The sequence below is a fragment of the Lactuca saligna genome, chromosome 6, assembly GCF_052625555.1.
Source record: "Lactuca saligna cultivar CGN05327 chromosome 6, ASM5262555v1, whole genome shotgun sequence".
NCBI lineage: Eukaryota > Viridiplantae > Streptophyta > Magnoliopsida > Asterales > Asteraceae > Lactuca > Lactuca saligna.
The window spans coordinates 72,343,130-72,365,390 of NC_136422.1; the positions used below are offsets into that span (position 1 = coordinate 72,343,130).

A 22,261-nucleotide genomic window follows, 5' to 3' on the forward strand; every position below is an offset into this window, starting at 1 on the left:
ATACAGATTTTAGGTCTTGAAGTGTGTGCAGACACTGTAGTAGGAGATGAAATGTTTAGGGGTATTTCAGGGGGGACAAAAAAAAGCGAGTCACAACAGGCGAAATGAGACCTATGACCTATTTGATGATGTCATACTTTTAGCAGATGGACAAGTTGTGTATCAAGGTCCTAGAGAAAATGTGCTTGAATTCTTTGAGTACATGGGTTTCAAATGTCCTGAGAGAAAAGCAATTGCTGATTTTTTACAAGAAGTAATGTGTAGCTCTTAGGTTGCGTTTGTTACATGTAATTTCATTTGGAGTTATTGAACTTTTGGCTAATGCTGGTTTCATGCTACAGGTAACATCAAAGAAAGATCAACAGCAATACTGGATAACAAAAAATAAAGCTTACAGTTTTGAATATTCTTGCTCGGATTTTAGATTCTAGCAAACTAATGAAATTAAAGGTTAGCATTTTTTTATTTAATAAAAAAAAAATCTAAAATGTACTTTTTTCACTCATAAATAAAAGTATGTTGCTATTTCTACAAACAGTTTTATGATGCACCTGTTAATGGATCTAAGAAAGGATCAGATGAAGCAAGATTGTCAACCAGGTTTGTTATGTTTTTGTTTTGCATGTTAGGGTTTTATTTTTATTTTTATATAATTGTTTTTTTGTATTAAATATGATAGCTAGCAAACGATCCAAGTGGAGGATCTTTCAGATTCCACATTCCTTTCGCGATTGGTTGAAATCTTGAAGAGTTGTTCGTTTGTTTTGCAAACAAAAGCAGCTTCAGTTCTTGAATTCTTGTCAAAATTCGAGAGTTGTAGGGACAAAATCGTCTTATTTGATATTGAATCCGCTTTGAATTCCATTTTCCAACACAAGTTCTTTAATGGTATGGAATATTGGATGCATACACATAAATGAGTAACAAACTATTTGTTTTTTTTAATTACAAAATTATCTTTTTTTTTTTTAAAGTTCCAAGAAGAGGTAAGAAACTGGAATGATTAATTAGTTCATAAAATACCATTAAAAGCGATAAAAATAAGGATATTTTGTGAACAAACCATTCCAGTTTCTTACATTCACATTTTTAGTGTTTTGTGCAAAAAAAATTGTTTGTTGCTCATTTATGACTTATAATCCTTAGTTTGATGTGTAAAATCCAAGTAAAATGACTATTTTGCCCTTCTTGCAAAGACCACGTAAAAGGTACTTGAAGCTGTTATCTTCTACTGAAGTTTAAGTTAAAGATTCCCTAATCAACCCATATCAATTTGCACACATCTATTCTTCTTCAATATATTTTCTTACGTTACTTTTTATTTGTAAATTTTACTAACATTTACAGTAATTTCAGCTTCTAATATATATTTTATTTTTAGTATGATATTATTTTAAAGAAAATATTATTAATTTTGATATAATTTTTTACAGTTAGTATTTATGGAGATAAGTTAGTAATACACCATACCCTTGATGATAAAATTTAGAAAATGGAGGAAATGGAGATGTGGGGCTAAATCAGATTGCTCTGTTTGAATGAAAAGTAGTTGGAGGAAATGGAGAGCAGGTTCTTAGTAGAGAAATATACAGACTTGGTCAACTCTTTGACTTCTTCCGCATGCTTTCATTCTACTTTACTACTGTTGGATTTTACTTGTGCACCATGGTACACTACACCTTTATTTATTTATTAATTCATATTACTTTTAAAAAAAACAGCTAACAACTTTTATGTTTTGATATACAGTTAACAGTGATCACAGTGTACATATTTCTCTATGGGAAAACATATATGGTAAGTAGCTAATCACCAAATCTCAGTTTTATATTTATAAAAGAAAACTGAAATTTCTCAAGAGCAACCATAACATCATTATAATTCATATTCATAATTGAGGAAGAGGAAATAATAATTTCATGTTTATAAGTCAATTTATCAACTACTCAATGCTTAAATTTGAATAAATTTAAGCAATTCTTTATGTTGATCTTTTGACACATCATTAGGGGTATTGCCCATTTGTTGAAAATATTCGATACTTCTATGTAAGCAAACAGAAAATGAAAAAATGAAAGACTTGCAGTTTGCTATCTGCAGGCTATGTCCAAAATATATTTTTTTCACTTATTATGTTTCTATATGACAGGTATCGACTTTTTAATTTTGTAATGTGCAAAAGATTAAGTGACCTAATTATTCAAGGCATTTAGTTGAAAGTCTTTACTCTAGCTTTATATGATTTTTAAACAGGAAGCAGTAATCAAGAAAAAATATAGTTTGTTGTGTTGTTTTAATGTTTGTTTATTTGATTCTTTTCAGGGAGAAATAAGCTTGCTTCTTTGACATATATTTTTTAAACTTAAAATCCTGATGGGTATTATGTTTTTTTAGTTACAAGGGCATAAATGGTAAGGGGAAGATGCTATTATGAGTAAAATTACAGGTTTGGTGTTGTTAGTTGTTGGTATGTATTTTTGTTGTTTCAAATGATCAATTTACCCTCCATTTTGTTGTTGAAGTGACTATTTTACCTTTTGTAGTGTTGTACAGGAGTTTGATGTTCGTAGTAAGAATGAGCTTCTTACAAAAGAACGTGCTGAGTTTATCAAATTATTGCAGGTATTTTAAAATTTACAGCTAACTATTTTAATGAATTTTTTGTTGGTTTATAATTTCATAACCAATTTTACATCTTTTTGTTTGTATTTTTCTCTTAACAGCAAGCCCAGAGTGAGGCTGCATCTGCATTTGGAAATGATGGTGCTCATTTAGAAAAATAAATCCAAAATCCAAGGCACATTGAGTTCCTGTTAAGTGTTTTTGTGTTTTTTGTAATAGTGAAATCGAAAAAAACCAGTTTGTCCCTACTAACTTGTTGAGTGTCTAACTGCAGCTACATGCTTATTTGAGGTTCTTGCAGATAAATACGGAAATGTTGTTCACTTTGGAGAGCTTAACTTCAGTATTCATGTATGTACCCAACTGTTCTAATAACCAATAGATCCTATAGGAGAAAACATTTCCCTAGAATTCAATTCAACAGAACCTGCACCCTTCCATGTTGCAGCTTTGGCTTCTGGTCTTGCAATTGCTTCTCCAACAGAACAAAGAACTGTAAGCCCTTTCTTTTTTGTTTTATTTAAATGTTGTAAGCCCTTTCTTTTTTGTTTTATTTTTTTCACTTATTATGTTTCTGTATGACACGTATCGACTTTTTAATTCTGTAATGTGTAAAAGATTAAGTGACTTAATTATATGTTTTGACTACCGATCTATTAAATTGTTTTTTAGATTACAATATATTTCCAAAAATAAAATCGACAAATATTATATTCGTTTTTAAATTTTTGAGTATATTTGTTAAGTTTCATATGATTTTAAAATATTTTTGGTAGGGATTTTGATAATTAGTATATTTGTTAATTTTGTAAGATTTTAAATATTTTTGGTATGGATTTTAATATTCATGGTAAGATTTTAATTTGCTTAATTTTGGAATGATTATCAATATCCAAAAATACAACATTATATTCTATAATAGATTATTCAACCTATAAATTTAAGTTATGTTCTTCATTTTTAACTCACAGCAAAATTTCACAGTTGAGGTTTTGGGACGATTTGATCATTGAGTTGGAATCGGGAAGACTGCTACACTGCTTCATTGCGTTTCTTGACACGGATTCAGGTTCTCTTTACTTCTTTTATATTTTGTAACTTCAAATGTGTATAATATTTTATTTCTTACTTCTATTTGAAGTGATAAACTTCTTTTGTTTCAAATGTGTATAATATTATTCTGTCTTATATCTAAATTGATCACTCTTCTTATTCTTTATCTCAAATAATACATATATATAATTTGTATATGTGTGTGTATGTATTTGTTTGTATTCTATCTAAATTGATCAATCTTCTTATTCTTTATCTCAAATAATACATGTATATAATTGAATTCTAGGTGTGTATTTATTTGTTTCTGACATTCTGCATATGTGTGGTTTGTATATGTATAAGTTAGGACATTTGTTTTGAATATTTTTAATCAGTAAATATCTTTTAATTATCAAATTGATTGTGGTATTCTGGCATGTTATTATTATTATTATTATTATTGATGGGTTTTAGAAAAAACTCTGGTGTTTTGTAATGAAAAAACACCAGAAAATGTAATATTTTTATAAAGAAAAAACGTTGATGCATTTTCGTTGCTACTAAACTACCATTTGTGGTATGTTTTGACATCCGTTCGTGTTGATTTCATTTGGAGGGACTCAAGAGCAAACAAACTTTTCATGGTTCTCATTGATCAAAATGTATGTTTACAAAACTATTTATATCTTATATTCATTTTCATAATTTATCACAAGTATTTTTGTTTATAAAAATATTACATTTTCTATTAGAGAGAGAAATTGTTAGCAGTTGTTCCACAACAAATGATGCGCTTTATTTATGGAGGGAATCTATTGGGTGGTGTGTTTTCTTTAAACCATTTCCAAATCGAACCAACCTATGCTAAGTATCCGAGATATCAAGAATACAGTTTATTACGTGGTGATTTGATGATTAAGATCAGCAACAACACGCGGTTTAATCGTTTGGCCGATGCTATCATATCATGGTTTCCGGTTTTCCCATTGGTTCCCTCAATAAAAATTTTAGTAGAAGATCGGACAGAGAGAAAAATGATGATCGGTAAATTTAATAAATTGTATATATTTTCAGCATTCTAAAGTTTTTAAAATAATAACAAGTTGTCCTTTTAATTATCGTCATTTTTAGGTATTGTTGGAAAAATCATCAGAGGCAAGCGAAACTATTCCCGTTACTCTGGTTTACTGACGTTAACTTCTTTCACTTTATATCTCCAAGATGGGCCGTAAGTGTTTATTATTATTATTATTATTATTATTATTATTATTATTATTATTATTATTATTATTATTATTATTATTATTATTTTATTATTTTATTATTATTATTATTATTATGATTACACTAAAGCAAAATTAGGTGACTTTGGAAATATTTGATTATAAATAGAGGGAGTATAATAAAGATGAAACTACATATAACCGACCGAACACGCCATCAAATTGTGAGGACTGTCTATGCGATAGAGAGAAAGTATATAATATTTGTTTCTCGGGTGAAATTGGTTCATTTGGATTCAAGTAAGTTTTTTCTAGAAAATTATAATAATTGTAGTGATATTAAAATACCTAAATCAATACATTTTAATAGTTTTTATCTTATTTTCAGTGAACATTTTGATATCAACCAAACTAAGCAACGTAGAGTTCCAACCGCGGATGCCGGAAGCATTTAACATCATAAATATGCCTAGAAGAATTTTTAATTCCGTGTGAGACATTTGGTGGTGTTTTTTTTTTGAAGTTTTGACAACTTTTACGAGTGCGTTGCTTTTATTGTTGATCTACATTAATGTTAGACATATTATCGTGAATTTTTTCATGTATGGTTTATTTTTCTTGTGTTGACTTATGAATTCATAAATAATAATTTTTGGATATCTATGGAAATTTTCTTTTAATTATGTATAACTTTCTTCTATTGTGTTTTTGGATTACAAGTTTTTAGTATATTTGTTTATTTATTAAGGGTTGTGTTGCTTTTTGAAACACACACGTACATGACTACTAAATCACATGGTCTACATTACAAAATGTTACATTCTTGATGATATAATATGTTCTTATTCTTAACATTTCCATTATAGTGTTCAATGGGGACTGTAGATAAGGGAAACGAAAACTGTGATGATTCCCAAAACCCGATAGATATAGAAAAAGGTATGTCGTTTATATGAGTATATATTTGCATTTATAATATATAACTATTTATCCAAATAATATGTTTGTAGAAAATCGAAAAAGATACAATAGAAACTATTATGCACGAAAAAATGAGAAAAACAAAAAGAGAAGAATAGCTAACGGTGAAGGATGTAGTCAACCTACAACACTCACAAGTTGCACTATAATGGAGACAAACGAAACAAATATCAACGAAGATTCCTCTGTGAGTGTTATAAGTGCTGCTCAGAGGACAAATACTTATAATAAAGAATATTATCAACGAAGAAAGGAACGAACTATGATGACAAAAAGAAGAGTATACGCCTTTCAGGACGATCCGTATGATTTTGTTTATGAAAATATCCGTATGGAACATCGTATATTAAAGGCTCAAAACCCTTGTGTTTATTGTGGAGCAAAGCGACTACAATATGAATTCCCTACCTTTTGTTGCATGAGTGGGAAGACAAAACTGGCACACTCCCCTATTCCCACAGAGTTGCACCAACTCTTCACAAGGCAAGAGCAGCTAGAAGAAAGCTTCAGGTACAATATAAGGGCGTATAACTCAAACTTTTCTTTCGCATCACTAGGTGTAAATGTGGATAAAGAATTGGCCAATATGAATTCTGGAGTTTACACTTTTTGTGCGCACGGAACACTCTATCATAATATCGATCAGCTAATTTCAAGGGATGGTAAATCGAGGTATTTACAGTTGTATTTTTATGACGATGAAGCTGAAATATCACAGAGATCCTCCTGGAAGAATGTTGATAGAAGAATCATCCAAAAACTAACACGTATTCTAGCTTCGAATCCGTACGTTAGAACATTTAAACAACTTTCTGATCTAGGACCGCTTGATAATTATAGAGTGACTTTGAATGCATCGGTGGAGCTTGACCAAAGGGTGTACAATAAGCCTACCACATCTGAGGTGTGAATAGTAACATTTAACTTTATTCATTTTAAAATTAAATGTCTCATATTTATTGTTATACATATCATATTAATCACCATATTGAACTACACCTTTGCATAGGTTGCTGATATTTGGGTTGAAGGAAATGACAACATCACTGCATATAAAAGAAGTATTATTGTCTACGGGAGGTCTAACTATAGTACTGAAATTCAACCTCACTTTGGTTGTTATGATCCTTTGTCGTATCCTTTATTCTTTCCTAATGGTGAGTCTGGATGGCATCCTAAAATACCAAGATATGGGGTGGCCATGGATGAAATTATTAGTGACAATGAAGACAATGATGAAGGTTCAGAAGGTACGCCTTTAACATTCTTTTACATATTTAAAACATGTAACACGTATTGCCTTAAATATTTGGATATTAAATTTATATTTTTCACATAAATTATGATATCACAGGATCTAGTTCAAAAAAAGGCAGAAACACTGTAAGTATGCGGGAGTACTATTGTTACAAGTTCCAGATACGGTCGAATGATAATGTGATTTTGATGGGAGGGAGATTGTTCCAGCAGTTTGTAGTAGATACCTATATAAAGATTGAGACTACACGTTTGGTTTTTGTTGAAAAGAACCAAACCAAAATTAGAGCTGATTTATACCAGGGCATTGTTGATTGTTTTAATGCCGGTGAGGCTCAACCAAGTAGGGTTGGATAGAGAGTTGTGTTACCTGCAAGTTTCATTGGAGGTCCACGTGACATGCGCCGAAGATTTCTGGATGCCATGGCTTTAGTTCAAGATGATGGGAGGCCTGATATATTTCTTACAATGACTTGCAACCCAAAATGGAAAGAAATCGATGATGAGTTATTGCCTGGACAGTCAGCTCAAGATCGACCGGACCTTGTTGCAAGAGTTTTTCATGCTAAGTTAGAGGATCTCAAGGTACAATTATTGCAGAGACATATAATCGGTGTGGTGGGGTCATATGTGTATGTGATAGAGTTTCAAAAGCGTGGATTTCCACATGCACATTTCCTCTTAATAATGACCCCTGGATATAAGATGAATAATCCAAACGATTATGACAAACTTGTGTGTGCGAAAATTCCCGACCCAATAAGGTTTCCTGAAATGCATGATCTTGTCAAAATTCACATGATGCACGGTCCCTGTGGTAGCTTACGAGAAAAAAGTCCGTGTATGCAGGGTGTGCCAAAAATATGTCGTTTCAGATATCCTAGGCAATTCAATGAAAAGACATCACAAGGAGAGGACTCATATCCATTATATAGAAGGAGAAATAATGGAATTGAGGTTACTGTAAGAAATACATCATTGGATAACAGATGGGTGGCTCCATACAACCCGAAGTTGTTAATGATGTTTAATTGTCATATCAACGTTGAGGTTTGTTCGAGTATAAAGTCTGTGAAGTACCTCTTCAAATATGTTTATAAGGGCCATGACAAACAAGTTATCCATATTGATAAAGACCAAGAAAATGTTGTTATTAATGAGATAAAAAAGTTTCAATACGCACGTTATGTGTCCCCTCCCGAGGCATTATGGCGAGTTTTTAGCTTTCCTCTATCAAAAATCCACCCTTGTGTGATGGCGTTGCAAATACATCTCCCGAATCAACAGTTGGTTAGGTTCAAAGACGGTGACAGAATGGAAGACATTGTTGATAGAGAGAAAGAAAAAGATTCAATGTTGACGGCATTTTTCAAGAAGAATAAAGAAGATTCCAAAGCGAGAGAATATTTGTATAAGGATTTTCCCAAACATTTTACATGGAATCGGAGCAACCATTGTTGGAGTATCCGGGAACATAAATCAATGGTTGGTCGACTTGTTTATGCTAATCCAGCTGAAGGAGAGAGATACTACCTACGCCTGCTTTTATGTCATATCAGCGGGCCTACCTGCTTTGAAGATTTATACATAGCAAATGGTGTATTACACCCTACATTTCGAAAAGCAGCTCTTGAAAGAGGTTTAATAGAGACGGATGATAATTTATCACAGTGTCTTGAAGAGGCTTCCTTATTTCAATTTCCCAGCGCACTTAGAAGGTTATTTGCGACGATGCTGATTTTTTGTGAACCAGGAAATGTTCGCAAGTTATGGGACGACCACTATGATTCTATTTCTGAAGATTACAGGAAACAATATGGATGCGCCGAGCGAGTGCAAAATATGGTCCTCATCGACATTAGAGTCTTCCTAGAATCTATGAGTAAAAAGCTTAGTGATTACGACCTTCCAAATGTCAGTGCACACATCGATTTACAATCAAGAGGCTATCGTGAGGTGCAAGAAGAATACTCTATAAATGTGGAATATGAAGACTTACATGCGCGAGACTCTCTCAATCCAGACCAGAAGTTTGCATATGATGAGATAATGAGGCATGTGGATCAAAATATTCCGGGTGTCTTCTTCATAGATGGTCCCAGTGGAACTGGAAAGACATTTTTGTACAAAGCTTTGTTGGCTAATATTCGTGCTCGTGGTCTTATTGCACTTGCAACTGCCACGTCAGGTGTTGCGGCTAACAACATGCCAGGAGGGAGAACAGCTCATTCACGATTTGGAATTCCGCTCAATCTTGATAATAACTCGATGTGCAAGATCACTAAACAAAGTGGGAAGGCTCTGATACTTCGCGAGGCAAAGGTAATCATATGGGATGAAGCAGCAATGGCTAAGAGGCAGGCAGTAGAAGCAGTTGATCGCACAATGCAAGACATCACAGATGAGAAGCTCCTTTTCGGTGGAAAGATAATGGTTATGGGAGGTGACTTTAGACAAGTGTTACCGGTCGTGAGACGTGGCACTCGAGCACAAATTGTCGACTCTAGCTTACGAATGTCACCTCTATGGGCTTCAGTTAAAAGGCTTCGATTAAGTATCAACATGAGAGCGGTAAATGACCCATGGTTTTCTGATTTTTTATTACGAGTCGGTGATGGAAAGGAGGAAACATTGGACGAGTCCTATATTCGTATACCTGATAACATGTCCATTCGGTACACTGATAAAACTAAATCAGTGGACGCTCTGATTGATGCAATATTTCCTTCTTTGGAATCCAACGGCGCCGACTCAAAATTTATCATTTCGAGGGTGATACTGTCAACTAAAAATGAAAGTGTTGATGAGATTAATAATAAGTTGATCGAACGATTTTCTGGCGAGCAAAAAGTTTACTATAGTTTGATGAAGCGGAAGATGACAAAAATAACTTATATCCGATGGAGTATTTGAACTCGCTAAATGTTAGTGGTGTACCCCCTCATTATCTTCGGTTAAAAACTGGGTGCCCTGTAATACTTTTGCGAAATATCGATCCTTCAAATGGGTTATGTAATGGCACCAGATTGATATGTCGAGCTTTCCAACAAAATGTCATTGATGCAGAGATAGCGGTTGGCCAACATGCTGGAAAAAGAGTGTTTTTACCAAGAATTCCTCTATGTCCGTCTGACGATGAGATGTTCCCATTCAAACTTAAAAGAAAGCAGTTTCCAATTCAGCTTAGTTTCTCTATGACAATCAATAAAGCTCAAGGACAAACAATTCCAAATGTAGGTGTTTATCTACCAGAATCGGTATTCTCACATGGCCAGCTTTATGTGGCGTTATCCAGAGGAATATCACGTGTCAATACCAATGTATTAGTAAAGCCGGAAAAAACGTTTCATAATGATGGAATCTACACATCAAACGTTGTGTACAAAGAAATGTTATGTGATTAACAAGGTACAATCAACAACTTATTATTATACAATTTCTTCAAATATGTATCTTAGATGCTTATTTGATGTTTAATGTAGGGCTAGCAGATGAAGCAATATGATTGCAGATTGGTGTAGGTTATATATTGGACATGTTATAAATGTACAAAACTATATGGTTGCAGATTGTTGTTATTTATATATTGTTAAAATCAAGTATGAACTATCAGATGAATTATTTGAGATGTAGACTCAACTTTTATCGTATTGTATGACTATACACCTAGCAAGAAACTATATCTTGAAATGAACTATTCGACATATAATAGTCTACCAAATGGCCGCAATGAATAACTCACGTCTAAAGGAAACTATTAAAACTATCTTCCGAAAGAAACTTTTTGCCGCCCGGCGCTTAGCGCGGGTAAACGGCTAGTGTGTGTGTGTGTGTGTGTATATATATATATATATATATATATATATATATATATATATATATATATATATATATATATACAAACGAACCCCCAAGGGAGAGTACGAGACCGAAATACCCACTCCTATCTCTACTCCCAAAAATAAATTTCCAATCCCGTCCGTGCCCCCACCCTCTCCCTTACTCCCAAAAATAAATCAGGGTCTAGTTCCAATCCAGTCCTACCCCCACCCTGAATGTTTTTAAAAATTAATCTAGAATGGAATCAGGTCCAGCGGGTCCACAATGAAAATGAAAAATACGTCCCTTGTACTCTTCATTTCTTGATGCTGCGTTTAAAATACTATCAGCCCACAATGAAATGTAGTTAGCCCAACACTCCTCTACCTTGTATAACCCTTTCTCAAGACCGATCGCTAATTTCTCTATCTCTCGTTCTTTCTTCCCATATCTCGACTCAAATCGACATTCACTAAAAGAATCGCATCCTCTCTATTATAATCGGCAGGTAAAAAAAATATTTCCTTGATCGTTTCTCACCCTTCCGTCTTCTCTTTCTGATTCAAATCGCACCACCTTCTTTCTGATTCAAATCGCACCACCTTCTTCTATTTAGATTGCATGGGCTGCGATGGTGGTTTGTGTCGGTGATATCATGGTTCAGGAAAGGGGATGAAGGACAGTTTATGGTGGTGACCGGTGGCTGAATTGGGAGGTTGATGGTGAGGGGTTAAGACTCGAATGGAGGTATAAGGTGGTTTGCGGTTGAAGACTGTAAAAAGATTTTAGAAGGTGAAAATGGTGAAGGTGGTGGGTCCGATGGTAGTATAAGGTGGAATGGAGTTGAATGGTGGTCACGGTGGTGGAATATGGTGGTGACAGAGAAGGGTGAAAGAGATGGAGGTTGGTGTGGAGATGATGATAGGTTGCGTTGGGTGATGGTTCAAGATTGGTCTGGTTCACGGTAATGCAATGAAGGTTTAAAAGGGGTTGATTGAGGTTCGTGGGGTGAAGAAGATATGGCAAAGAGGTGGCAAAAGGTGTGTTTTTTGGGGTCGTGTAGGTTGATTAGGGAGGTGGTGTTGAAGGTGGTTTATAAGGTGGAGAAGGGTGGCTGTAGAGGTAGTTGTCAAAGATGAGAGCTAGAAGCTGGATGAATGGTCATTGGTCAAGGTTTTGGGTTAATCCGGCCCCCTCTTTTTAATTCCATTTTTTTTTTCAAAGAGAGCATGTCAACAATCAACAAGAGGCTTTTTGTTCTTGAAAAAACATGTATCATTAATTTAGCAAGTGCCACTTTATTAGGCTTTTTGATCTTGTATCTTAATGGACTAGCCTTATATGTGTTATGAAATTGGTTGCAAAATATTTTATCTTTAACTCACATCTACAACCAAACCCGAACATCTCCAACATAAGAAACATCAATGATAAAACTTATGTGCAAACATTATCCATCAATTCCTTTAATTTTGAATAAGTATTTTGACTTCATAAAATGAAAACCACCATATCGTTAATTCCATTGAAATTTTGGACTATAAACAAATATACAATTCTCATCTGTGCAATAAGAGATGATGAACCTAACGAATAATAGATGATGAACCTAACAAAGCAGGCTGCATTTATTTTAACAAGTGAAATATAATTTGTAGGTGCATTATAAGAATAATTTGGACTTCAGGAAAAGTTTTTCATAACAGTTCCTACCAACACATTTCAAATAGGCGGAGGTCAAGTCATAATTGCAATAACAAATGAAATAAAAAAACCTTCAATTCAGTTGTAAGCACAACATTATACCCTTATTTTTATCAAACGAAAACCAACTCCCACCAACCCAATGAATAAGCAGAGGGAAACCCGAAAGACTCGGGTTGCACTTATGATGACAAGTAGCGATACAAGGTATCAATTCATATCACAAAAGACATGGGGACTTGATAGAAATGCATGCATCACATGTTCCGCCAAAATATAAAATAAACAAGGAAAATTAAATGTTGATAATCACCATGTGCACATACAAACTCAATATACACACATAATGTACATAAACATATGTATATAATAAGACATGTTTGTTTATTTCCTATTATGAAAAAGGAGCTTTATACCTCCATTTTCACACCTATGAAATTTGTGGGACACCCCTCTGTATTATCAGCGGGACCACGGTCCTGTTTTTATAAGAAAAAAGAAGTAAGAAGATAAAATTGCCACAAGTCTAAAATTTGGTATAAGAAACAGTCAAAAACCAACCTCCTCTCTTATCATTGTCAACTTCCCTGAACAACCTGGGACAAGTTTAGAAATCACATCTCCAAAACAATTATTCACAGTTGTGGAGATCTTTTGCATGCAAAGATCCTTCTTTTTGTCCACTTCTGATATCATAGCTCTGGTTACCTGGTAGACAAGATGTCAAAGTTATTAAAGAAGTGAAGGCACACTTGGGGAATTGGAAGGAAAAATAAGTGTGGGAAAATGTGTAAAAAAAGTTATTAAGTTGTTCTTTCTATATTAAATTAAGTCTAAACAAACACCCAATAGAAATATATAGTTTATTGGGTTAACCAAGGTCACTTACAGTAGCATAGCGTTCGAGATCTTCTATTTGTTTCTTACAGTCTGCTATTAATTTTTCTGGTGAATTGGATATTTTTCGTCTCTTCTTGGAATTGATAAGCCGACCCTTTAATTCCTCTTCTTCCTTTCCGGTGTACCTGTATTTTGACTATGTTATTGTTAACAAGAGAAGCTTACATTTGAAGAATACAAAAAAAACCACCACTAAAATAAATGAAGCATACATTTGAAGAAATTTGGTTATGTTAAATAAGATCTACGATTACCTTTCCAAATCGATTAATTGATTTACGCAACTCTGCAATTTCTTTCTTGTACGTTTCTAAATATCCAACCAATTTATCTCTTTCTCTTTCAAGTAGTTGTACAATTCTATTGTTGATGTCTTTGAGGCATTCTCCCTTTTCAGAGCATAAATTTCCGTTTTCTCTGATGATTTTCGCAAATTTTAGCTTTAATTTGTTTTCATCGTAACATCCACCCCTCATAATTCCTTTGCTAAATTGAAAGCTTATAACGGATGAAGACTAAACTTAATAACAACAAAGTTAAGGAGGAAAAAAAAGATGGATAAAGCAGTACCTTTGGGTGTAACATAGTCATAATCATCCATCGTAATTTCATGTAGATCTTCTAAATACATGACATTACCAAATATCTGAGAGAAGAACAATAATTCAAACTTTGGCTTAATGTGACTCTTCCAGCTTTCGCAGTCTCAGTATTGTCCACTACCACATGGAATAAGCTGCAGAAGAAAGTTCAGAGGAAGGAAACCAAATTCAAATTTCTAAAAAAAAATTAAATAAATAAATAAAAAATAAAAGCATCCAATGACTTCATACAAACAAAAACCTTTTCTCAGCAATTATTTCAACAGCACTAAAATATTTTTCTTCGCAGTCAATCAACTTGTAGATAGGACCAATAACCCCACTAATGTTTGACATCTTGTTACTATACCTGGTTATCGACATCTTGCTGCTTCTTTTTTAAAGCCTTGTCATACAAATGTCTTGTATAAGTCTCTACAGTTTGTTTGACGTAGACTTCATTATCCCGCAACCTGGCTCGTATAGTCTCTACAATATTCTGCTTAGCAGCGCAAGTTGCTAATAGACTTTCAGTGGCCTTTACCTGCTTCTCCACCTGCATGCATCAAGAGAGACGTGAGTTCATTAACTAGCATCATGACATGATTATACAAATTTGTAGCATGCAACACAGATGTGAATCCTTATACTCCGTGAAATATCTTATTTACCTCAATTTGGTTGAAGGTGATTTGCATAAAGTTGTTCTTGTGGCTTTCAAACTCTTGGACATTTTGACGCAGCATGTTTATCGTTGTATCTGATTTTACAAAACATTTAAGAAAACCATCTGGTCAAATGCAACAAACAGCTAACTTAAGAATGACTTGCCTATATTTGCCATTTTGTTGCGGATTTCAGCATGGTGCTCTTCATAGATTTGGGCCCCAATAAATTTTTTTAGTAGATTAAGTCTTTCTACATCGTCCATATCAATCAACGATGCTATCTACAAACAATTGCATGGTTAATATTAATTAAGAACACTTTGACACTACACACATCAAAATCAGAAAGAAAATATAGACTCGGCAGTCTAGCAGCTCCCAGTAGATTCATTAATTCATTTTCCCTGCATGGTTGCATTACCTTGTTTGTTAATTGTTATAACACTTGACAAGATAAACCAGAGATTTCAATAAGGGCAACATGAAGGGTAGAAGGAAACAAATAATTAATCCGAATGGTTGGTAGTGGTACTCACATTATAGGCTTCTCATCCAGATAATATTTATTGCATGTTCTACGCAAAACTACCTCCTCTTTATCAACCTTCAAGTGGTAGAAAAGACTAAAGAGTTTCAGCAACCAAAAAATGCAACATAGAAACTACACGAATTCTATACACTTCTAATTTTAGTAAGAACAATAGTTATCCACAAACATATGAGTGTTTATCCTTAAAAACACACACACACACACACAAAATGTAAAATGCATACAAAGAGAGATGATGGGGATTACCGGAATGATATGATCGGAGTTATCAAATACAATCTCAACAGTTCCTTGCTGAGCAGTCATCACATAAAAAAGTGGCAGTTAATAATAATATATCACCAACCAGAAAATATGACTACTTGATAGGCGATAAAGACATAACTAAACAACATACATTGTAGTCACTAGTGTTCTGTGTCTTGTTGTCGCTTAATACAAAGCGTATTGCTGTGGAAGTAAAACAAGTAGGTTGAGATCACAGAAAAAAAGTAAAAGAGTGATAACAGATTATTATTATTATTATTATTATAAGATAAGATTATTAGCATGTTGAGATAGACATACCACGGGATAAAAGTGACTCCATATCAGCATCTGCACCGAATGCAGTAAAACCATTTTTCAATGTTATAATTGGCGGAAAAATATTGGGTGTAAATTAAATTAATCTTCTAACAGTACTTCCTCATAACATGGTAATAATATTATATGAGAATATATAATAGCTAAGAATAATACACTAGTAAAAAAAGCAGAATGAATATGAGTACCGATGTAGTTAGCTTTTCGGCTAAGGTCTCGAAAAACAACAACTTTATGGTTCGCAAAACCTTGAATGGAGATCTGAAGTATAATCCCACATGCAGATGTTAATACTTAATTTATAGATAGGAATGAATTCACGAGTAGAAGATACAAGGAATTAAGAGGTAAAACGAACTAATTAAAAATTGTACCTGCTTTATGTACATTCTGATTAACCTAGCTTGTCTGCACCTCCTGATAATCAACATAGATGAACAGCTTTTCTCAAAAAAAAAAAAAAAAATTTTGAAACGGCAAATCTAACCTACTCCTAAACTACATTTTAAATCCACCTATGTCCAGAACGGGACTTGAACTCTCAACCTCAATGAGGGAGGACAACACCGGATACCGCTGGGCTAGAAGCCCTTTGAACAGCTCTTTCTGCGAACATACTATACAAGTAAGGCTAAAAGGCATCATGAAATTCAGCACCTGATTCAAAAAATTTCAAATAAAAAATGTCCATAGTTTTAATGAAGCCTCCTCAAGAAACTCTGCAACTTAATTCGTACAGATATATTGTCTAAATCATCTTCCGTCCGACAGCAGACAGTAATTTAGCAAAAAATTGTCTAAAAAACTACCATAACTGTAAGAAGATGTAATCAAAATTGCATAAACATCCTCATCAATCAGACCTCCAAACTAAACTGTTATTAGGTTTGTGATAAACATTTTACCATTTAGCAATTAACACTCAGAAATCGACTTCAAATACCTGATCAAAGATGCGTTTTTGCCCTAGAGTTCAGGGCGTCGCTCTCTCTGTTTGAGTAATTTCCCTCCCTTTTTAGAAATGGTGTATTAGTACATGTTTCGTCCCCAATCGCTTTCTTTTTAACTATACTTTATTAGCCGAGATTATCCTTTGATCACACAGCAAGATTATCTTTCCTATAATTCTGAGATATTAGTCGGTTAAGATATTTTACATATCCTATATCGAAATAGTTTGACACATGTTCTTCTCCCAAACTATATATTTTTTTTTTCCAATGGTCATCTCCTTTCAGCTTCTTCTTTTCCCGCCAAAAAGTTTACAGAGTAAAATACCGAGGCCTTTTATATTCATTTACGACTCAAAGTGTTTTTCCTCTTCATTTTCATATTTCAATCGAACACAAAATCTGGAATTTATATTCTAAATCTTCAATCAGCCTCAAATCTCGGTCCCTTGATTCACTCTGATTTGAATTTCAAAATCCCGCAGATATATAAGAATTTAGACTGATTTGGCAGGTATGTATTTAAGCTACTATCACGCATCAATCAAATCTTCTCCAATTCAAATTAACTTCATAATCAGTAACACTTTTGGAATTGATTCCTTTAAATTTCTATATTTATTTATCATTCACTTCCCATTGTCACCGTTGTGTGACTCCAAAGACAAGGCTACAAACGTGGAAGGTTTTTGTTCACTATTTATTATTATTATTATTATTATTATTTTTTACATATCATACTGTTTCCAGTTTTTGCATTGGTGTTATCTTTTATGTGGTTGTGTTAATGCCTTATGTTTGCTTTGTTATCCATTAGTGAGAACCAAATATGTTCCGCTCTTGTGTTTGATAAAAAGCATAATGACTTAAAACCGTAATATATTTTTTGATTTGTGTCCATTTGGTCGCTGAGTTTTTTTTTTTTTTTTTTTTTTTTTTTTTTTTTCATTCAACTTGTTAAATTATATACATTCAGTAGTCCTTATGATCGGTTACTCCAGGTTAGCCGTGAAAAATGACTTAATATGATAATATATTTCTTATTTTGTACACATTTAATCGTTAATATTTTTGTACACATTTAGTCTTTAATATTTTTTTTGTTTCAAAATAAGTCATTTTTGTTTTTGTACTCATTCAGTACTTATGAATGTGGGACAATCATTGATTAAGTGTGTGGGGTTGTTGATGAGTAACATAAGAAACACAAAATCCTTAATACTATTGATGAGTGTGTACAGTCATGTATTCATCTTCCTACGATCAACGATAGAACCTGAAAACATAAACAAACAGATAAGCCCAAAGTTTAGTGAGTTTTTCCCAAAATACCCGATACAACAAACGCATTATCATGCATACCGGGCCCACACTTATCATATTGGAATACTTTGGCCTAATCAATCATCGGACTGGAATGTTAACATGCAACACGTCTAATCAGTCACCGGACTGGAATACCCAGGGTTTGTCGGCATGTTGCCTTAACCTAATCGCTCTTCTCGAGCCTCCGTGCCTACAACTAACAGCCAGTCCACACCAGGTATCTTGGCCTACAACATATAGCATGACCACCTCAACCTATCCAACCACCATATGACTATCCCACGTAAGATGTCGCGAGAAAAACCTAAAGAAATCATTCATAAGTACTGAATGAGTACAAAAACAAAAATGACTTATTTTGCAACAAAAAAAATATTAAGGACTAAATGTGTACAAAGTGAGAAATATATTACCTTATTAAGTCATTTTACCGGCTAACTTGGAGTAGCTGGTCATAAAAACTAAATATGTACAGTTTAACAAGTTGGAGGGACAAATGTGGACGAAAAAAAAGTTAGTGATTGAATGTGTACAAATCAAATAATATATTACCCTTTTAAGTCAATATCCCTTGATAAAAATGTTTATGACAAAATTTGTTGTTAGTGTTGGATAAGGTGTCTAAGTCCATAACTTATTTGGTATATACTTGACCCGACCCGGCATGGTCCATTTGGGTTGCATCTCATCCAAACTATTTATGGATAATTTTATGAGAGTTATACACATATGTTTATTAATATATTATAAGTTATAATATATTAATATGAGATTATGTTATTTAATTAGTTTTAGTCTTAAATTAATTATGAATTAATTTAGAGATTAAAAGGAATACTAATTAGATTATGGGCTATTGGTTTTATATAGTGTGGGCTAATGCTCTTTTGTTAATGGGCTAAGCTTATATGGAAGTTCATGGATGATCCATGGAGCTTTTAACCCATGGATCCTTGGAAAGGAAAGGTCATGGGTTATTAGGGTTTCACCCTAACCATGCATACTATATAAGCATGCTTATGGAGCATGAAATGGTGCCTAAGTGTAACTAGTGAACTAATGTGTGTGAGCTTGTGTGTGGCCGAAATATACAAGTGTATACACTCTCTCAAAGTTTTCCAAGAGTTTGTGGTGTTTTGTGAATCCATTTGAGGCATTCACACTATTGGTGCTTGGCCCTCAAACTCCTCAAGAACCAAACTCATCAAAAGGTATGTAATCTCTTCTAACTCTTTATGTTGAAATGTTCCCCATGCCATGTTAGATAGGTTATAAACCTTGGAAAAATTATTATTTTGCATGTATTTAGACAAAAATAGATCCAAGGTTTATTAGGGTTGCATGCACACTTAGGAAGTGTTAGATTGCTCAAAACCCAACAGTGGTATCAGAGCCTAGGTTTGCTTGTTTGAATACTTGATGCAAATTGCTGAAAATCGAAGTTTATGTGCTGTCTGCACAGCAGACTCGCCGAGTCCATGAAGGGACTCGATGAGTCCTGGACAAAATTCATCCAACTCGGCGAGTTGGTTCATGCACTCGACGAGTTGGACCCCCAGACAACATATCTTCGAGTTTTGGTGCTGGAATTGGTCTAGAATCATTACCTTAAATTGTTTTGGACTCATAAAACCTGTTTTTGATGTGGTAATAATGATGGTGGACCAATTTCAAAGTTATAATCAAAATTTCAAGTTTATATGTGTTCATATGATTCTTGAAATTGTTGATGTGGATGTTCATGTTCATATGAGTTTTGTTAGATCATAGGAATTACTTGCAAATTGTTTGTTAGTTAATTCTTGATCTTAATGTGTTTTAATGGAATTCATAATTTGTCCTCAAGTTATGGAATTCCAAAAGTTTTTTCTTTTAAATGTTTTTTTAAGAAGTCATAAGTTACACTTTTGAAGAGTTTTTCTAATAAATGTTTTTATGAACTTCATAACTTGTCCTCAAGTTATGGATTTCCAAGAGACTCTTCATTAAAAGTATTAAACACTTAATTAAAACTTATAAGTTATGAATATCCAAAAGTTTTGAAGAGTTACAAAACTTGCCCTCAAGTTTTGGAATTTGGAAAAGTTTCACACACTTTAATAAACTTTAATTCCAACACTTAGAATTTTAAAAAGTTAAAATTCAACACTTATACTATTTATAACATTAATGGTTAATTATTATATATATGTATAAGAACAAGTCGTTTTACCGTTAGTAGGCCTCATTCACGAAGCCGGTCTATAAGGTGGGTATAAGGTTGTAGCCTATAAAATGGCGACTTAATGGGTGTCCACTCTCACCCACCGCTTGCTTGATCGGTGGAGGGTCGTTAGCCGAACGGGTAGGACAACGACTTTAAATTCTCATTAAAAGTATAATGAATATTATAAAGTAACTAAATATTTTTTATTTAATTCCCAATCTTAGTTACTTTAGGAAAAATGTGAATTTGGTGCTAGCCCATGGAATTTGCACTTTGTACCTTACCAAGTCGTTGGTGGAGCGTGTGTGGTTAACCGGCACACTAACTTGGACTAGTAAGGATCACGAAGGGTGACTTAATGTTTGTCATAGATCAATAGAGCGTGTGTGGTTAACCGACACATTGATTAGGTGATAATATTAAGGGTACCAAGTGAATTGGTATGGTTATTCACACCTTGTTTTGTGATCCTCGGCATCCCAGTCACAAAATTTGAGAGGGCACACTCGAGATTGAAACATGCCATTGAAAAGTTCAATGAATCTCAAAAGATCTAGGAATTTCAAATCATATTAAAACCTAATAAATTATTTCGTTTTTCATGGTGGAAATTGGTGAATCATCATTCGCCTACCTTCAAATATTTTATAGCTTGGATTACGGCATCCCTCTTCCAAATTATAAAATATTGTGTTGGGTCCTAGCCTTAATATTTCATATTGGGTGTTATATTAAGGACTTTGAATCAACTAACTTGATTTTCTCCCATTATAGATGTCTGGTTCAGACAACTATGATCTTCCCAAATCTCTTGAAGATGGTGTCCCTCAACATCATGCTTCACTTACTCCACCTCCTCCAATTATTCTCCCTCACCCACAAGTTCTTGAAAAGTTTAAAGTCACTCAATCCCCATTGGCAAGCATAGTCTATGTGTGCTCACATCTTGGAGATAAAGTCACATATTGACAAGCAGGGAGAGTTGGGTGTCAAAGTCTGGTGAAAGTTGGATGTTCAATCACTTTCTTAGTAACATAGTGAGTCTCTTTGGGACTACTATGAGACAGACTATGACATGACCCTTAATGATGTTATCTATTTGCTTGGTGTTGTGTAATCAGCAATGATTTGGAACACCAGTAAAGCAAATTTGATTAAAAGAACAACTTCCCAAGTCATAAATGGACATTGACAATGGTAGCATTGGATATCTAGAAAAGGATTTCTCTTCCCAATGGAAAGGGATCGGCTATAGTCAACTCGGTTGACCAAATAGTAAAGAGAAAGACAAATTCTGAGATAGTCTCATGTGCCATTACCAAAGGGTCCATGTGTTTTGTTGCCAAAGGAAAGGGCATTGGTTGCGAAGCTGCCATATTTACCTGAAAGATCATAAGATTGATCAAGTCAAAAAAGTTTGACTATACTTCAGTTAAAGTCCACTGACTAACTCTATTAAGTTCCTATTTGGAGATTCTTATTACATAATGTGAATGGGTCACATGTTGATGTTTTAAGAATCAAAGAAAAGATAGAAAGCTTAAAGTAAGCATATGTTGATTCTGATTGCGAAGGTCGGTTTCGATCGCATGGTTCGGTGATCAGAATTTTGAGCTGTTGCTTAAGAGTTATAATATATTGCTTATGAAGAGATAACAACAAGGTTTTCATGTGGATTGTAAGGATAAGTTTTTCCGCAATGTTTTAAAATAAAAGAAAAAAAGGGTTTTAATTTTATTTATTTTAAAAATATCCTTACAATGGCATCTGTAGAAAATTGTTGCTTATATGTTTCCAATATTAGCAATATTGGAAAGTGGATTTGATTCTTTCATTTGTGGTAGTGTCTGAATT

At 33.7% G+C, this 22,261-nt stretch overlaps 1 protein-coding gene and 2 long non-coding RNA genes across 4 annotated transcripts; 2 read left to right on the forward strand and 1 right to left on the reverse strand.

Moving 5' to 3' along the window:
- Window positions 1-2,537: 2,537 nt before the first annotated feature.
- Window positions 2,538-3,736, forward strand: LOC145002005 (uncharacterized). 2 transcript variants are annotated; one of them, XR_013661774.1, is made up of 4 exons: window positions 2,538-2,622; window positions 2,724-2,812; window positions 3,071-3,117; window positions 3,607-3,736. It is a non-coding gene; the product is annotated as an uncharacterized LOC145002005 (long non-coding RNA). The 2 variants fall into 2 exon arrangements; XR_013661773.1 differs by having other exon boundaries at window positions 3,594-3,724.
- Window positions 3,737-7,541: 3,805 nt separating this feature from the next.
- On the forward strand, window positions 7,542-10,522 carry LOC145002712 (uncharacterized). Its single transcript, XM_078961926.1, has 2 exons — window positions 7,542-9,890; window positions 9,980-10,522. The coding sequence occupies exons 1-2, from the start codon at window positions 7,542-7,544 to the stop codon at window positions 10,520-10,522; spliced, it is 2,892 nt and encodes a 963-aa protein (XP_078818052.1).
- Window positions 10,523-12,943: 2,421 nt separating this feature from the next.
- Window positions 12,944-14,058, reverse strand: LOC145003369 (uncharacterized). Its single transcript, XR_013661931.1, has 4 exons — window positions 13,796-14,058; window positions 13,531-13,666; window positions 13,203-13,349; window positions 12,944-13,120 (listed from the first exon to the last, which is right to left on the reverse strand). It is a non-coding gene; the product is annotated as an uncharacterized LOC145003369 (long non-coding RNA).
- Between the last annotated feature and the right edge of the window lie 8,203 nt (window positions 14,059-22,261).

What these genes read in the sequence shown, in the direction of transcription:
- LOC145002712 (XM_078961926.1), top strand. Translation starts at nt 7,542, where the DNA reads ATGGCTTTAGTTCAAGATGATGGGAGGCCTGATATATTTCTTACAATG. An exon ending in CAAAATTTATCATTTCGAGG is followed by an intron (nt 9,891 to 9,979) that starts GTGATACTGTCA and finishes AGTTTACTATAG; the next exon opens with TTTGATGAAGCGGAAGATGA.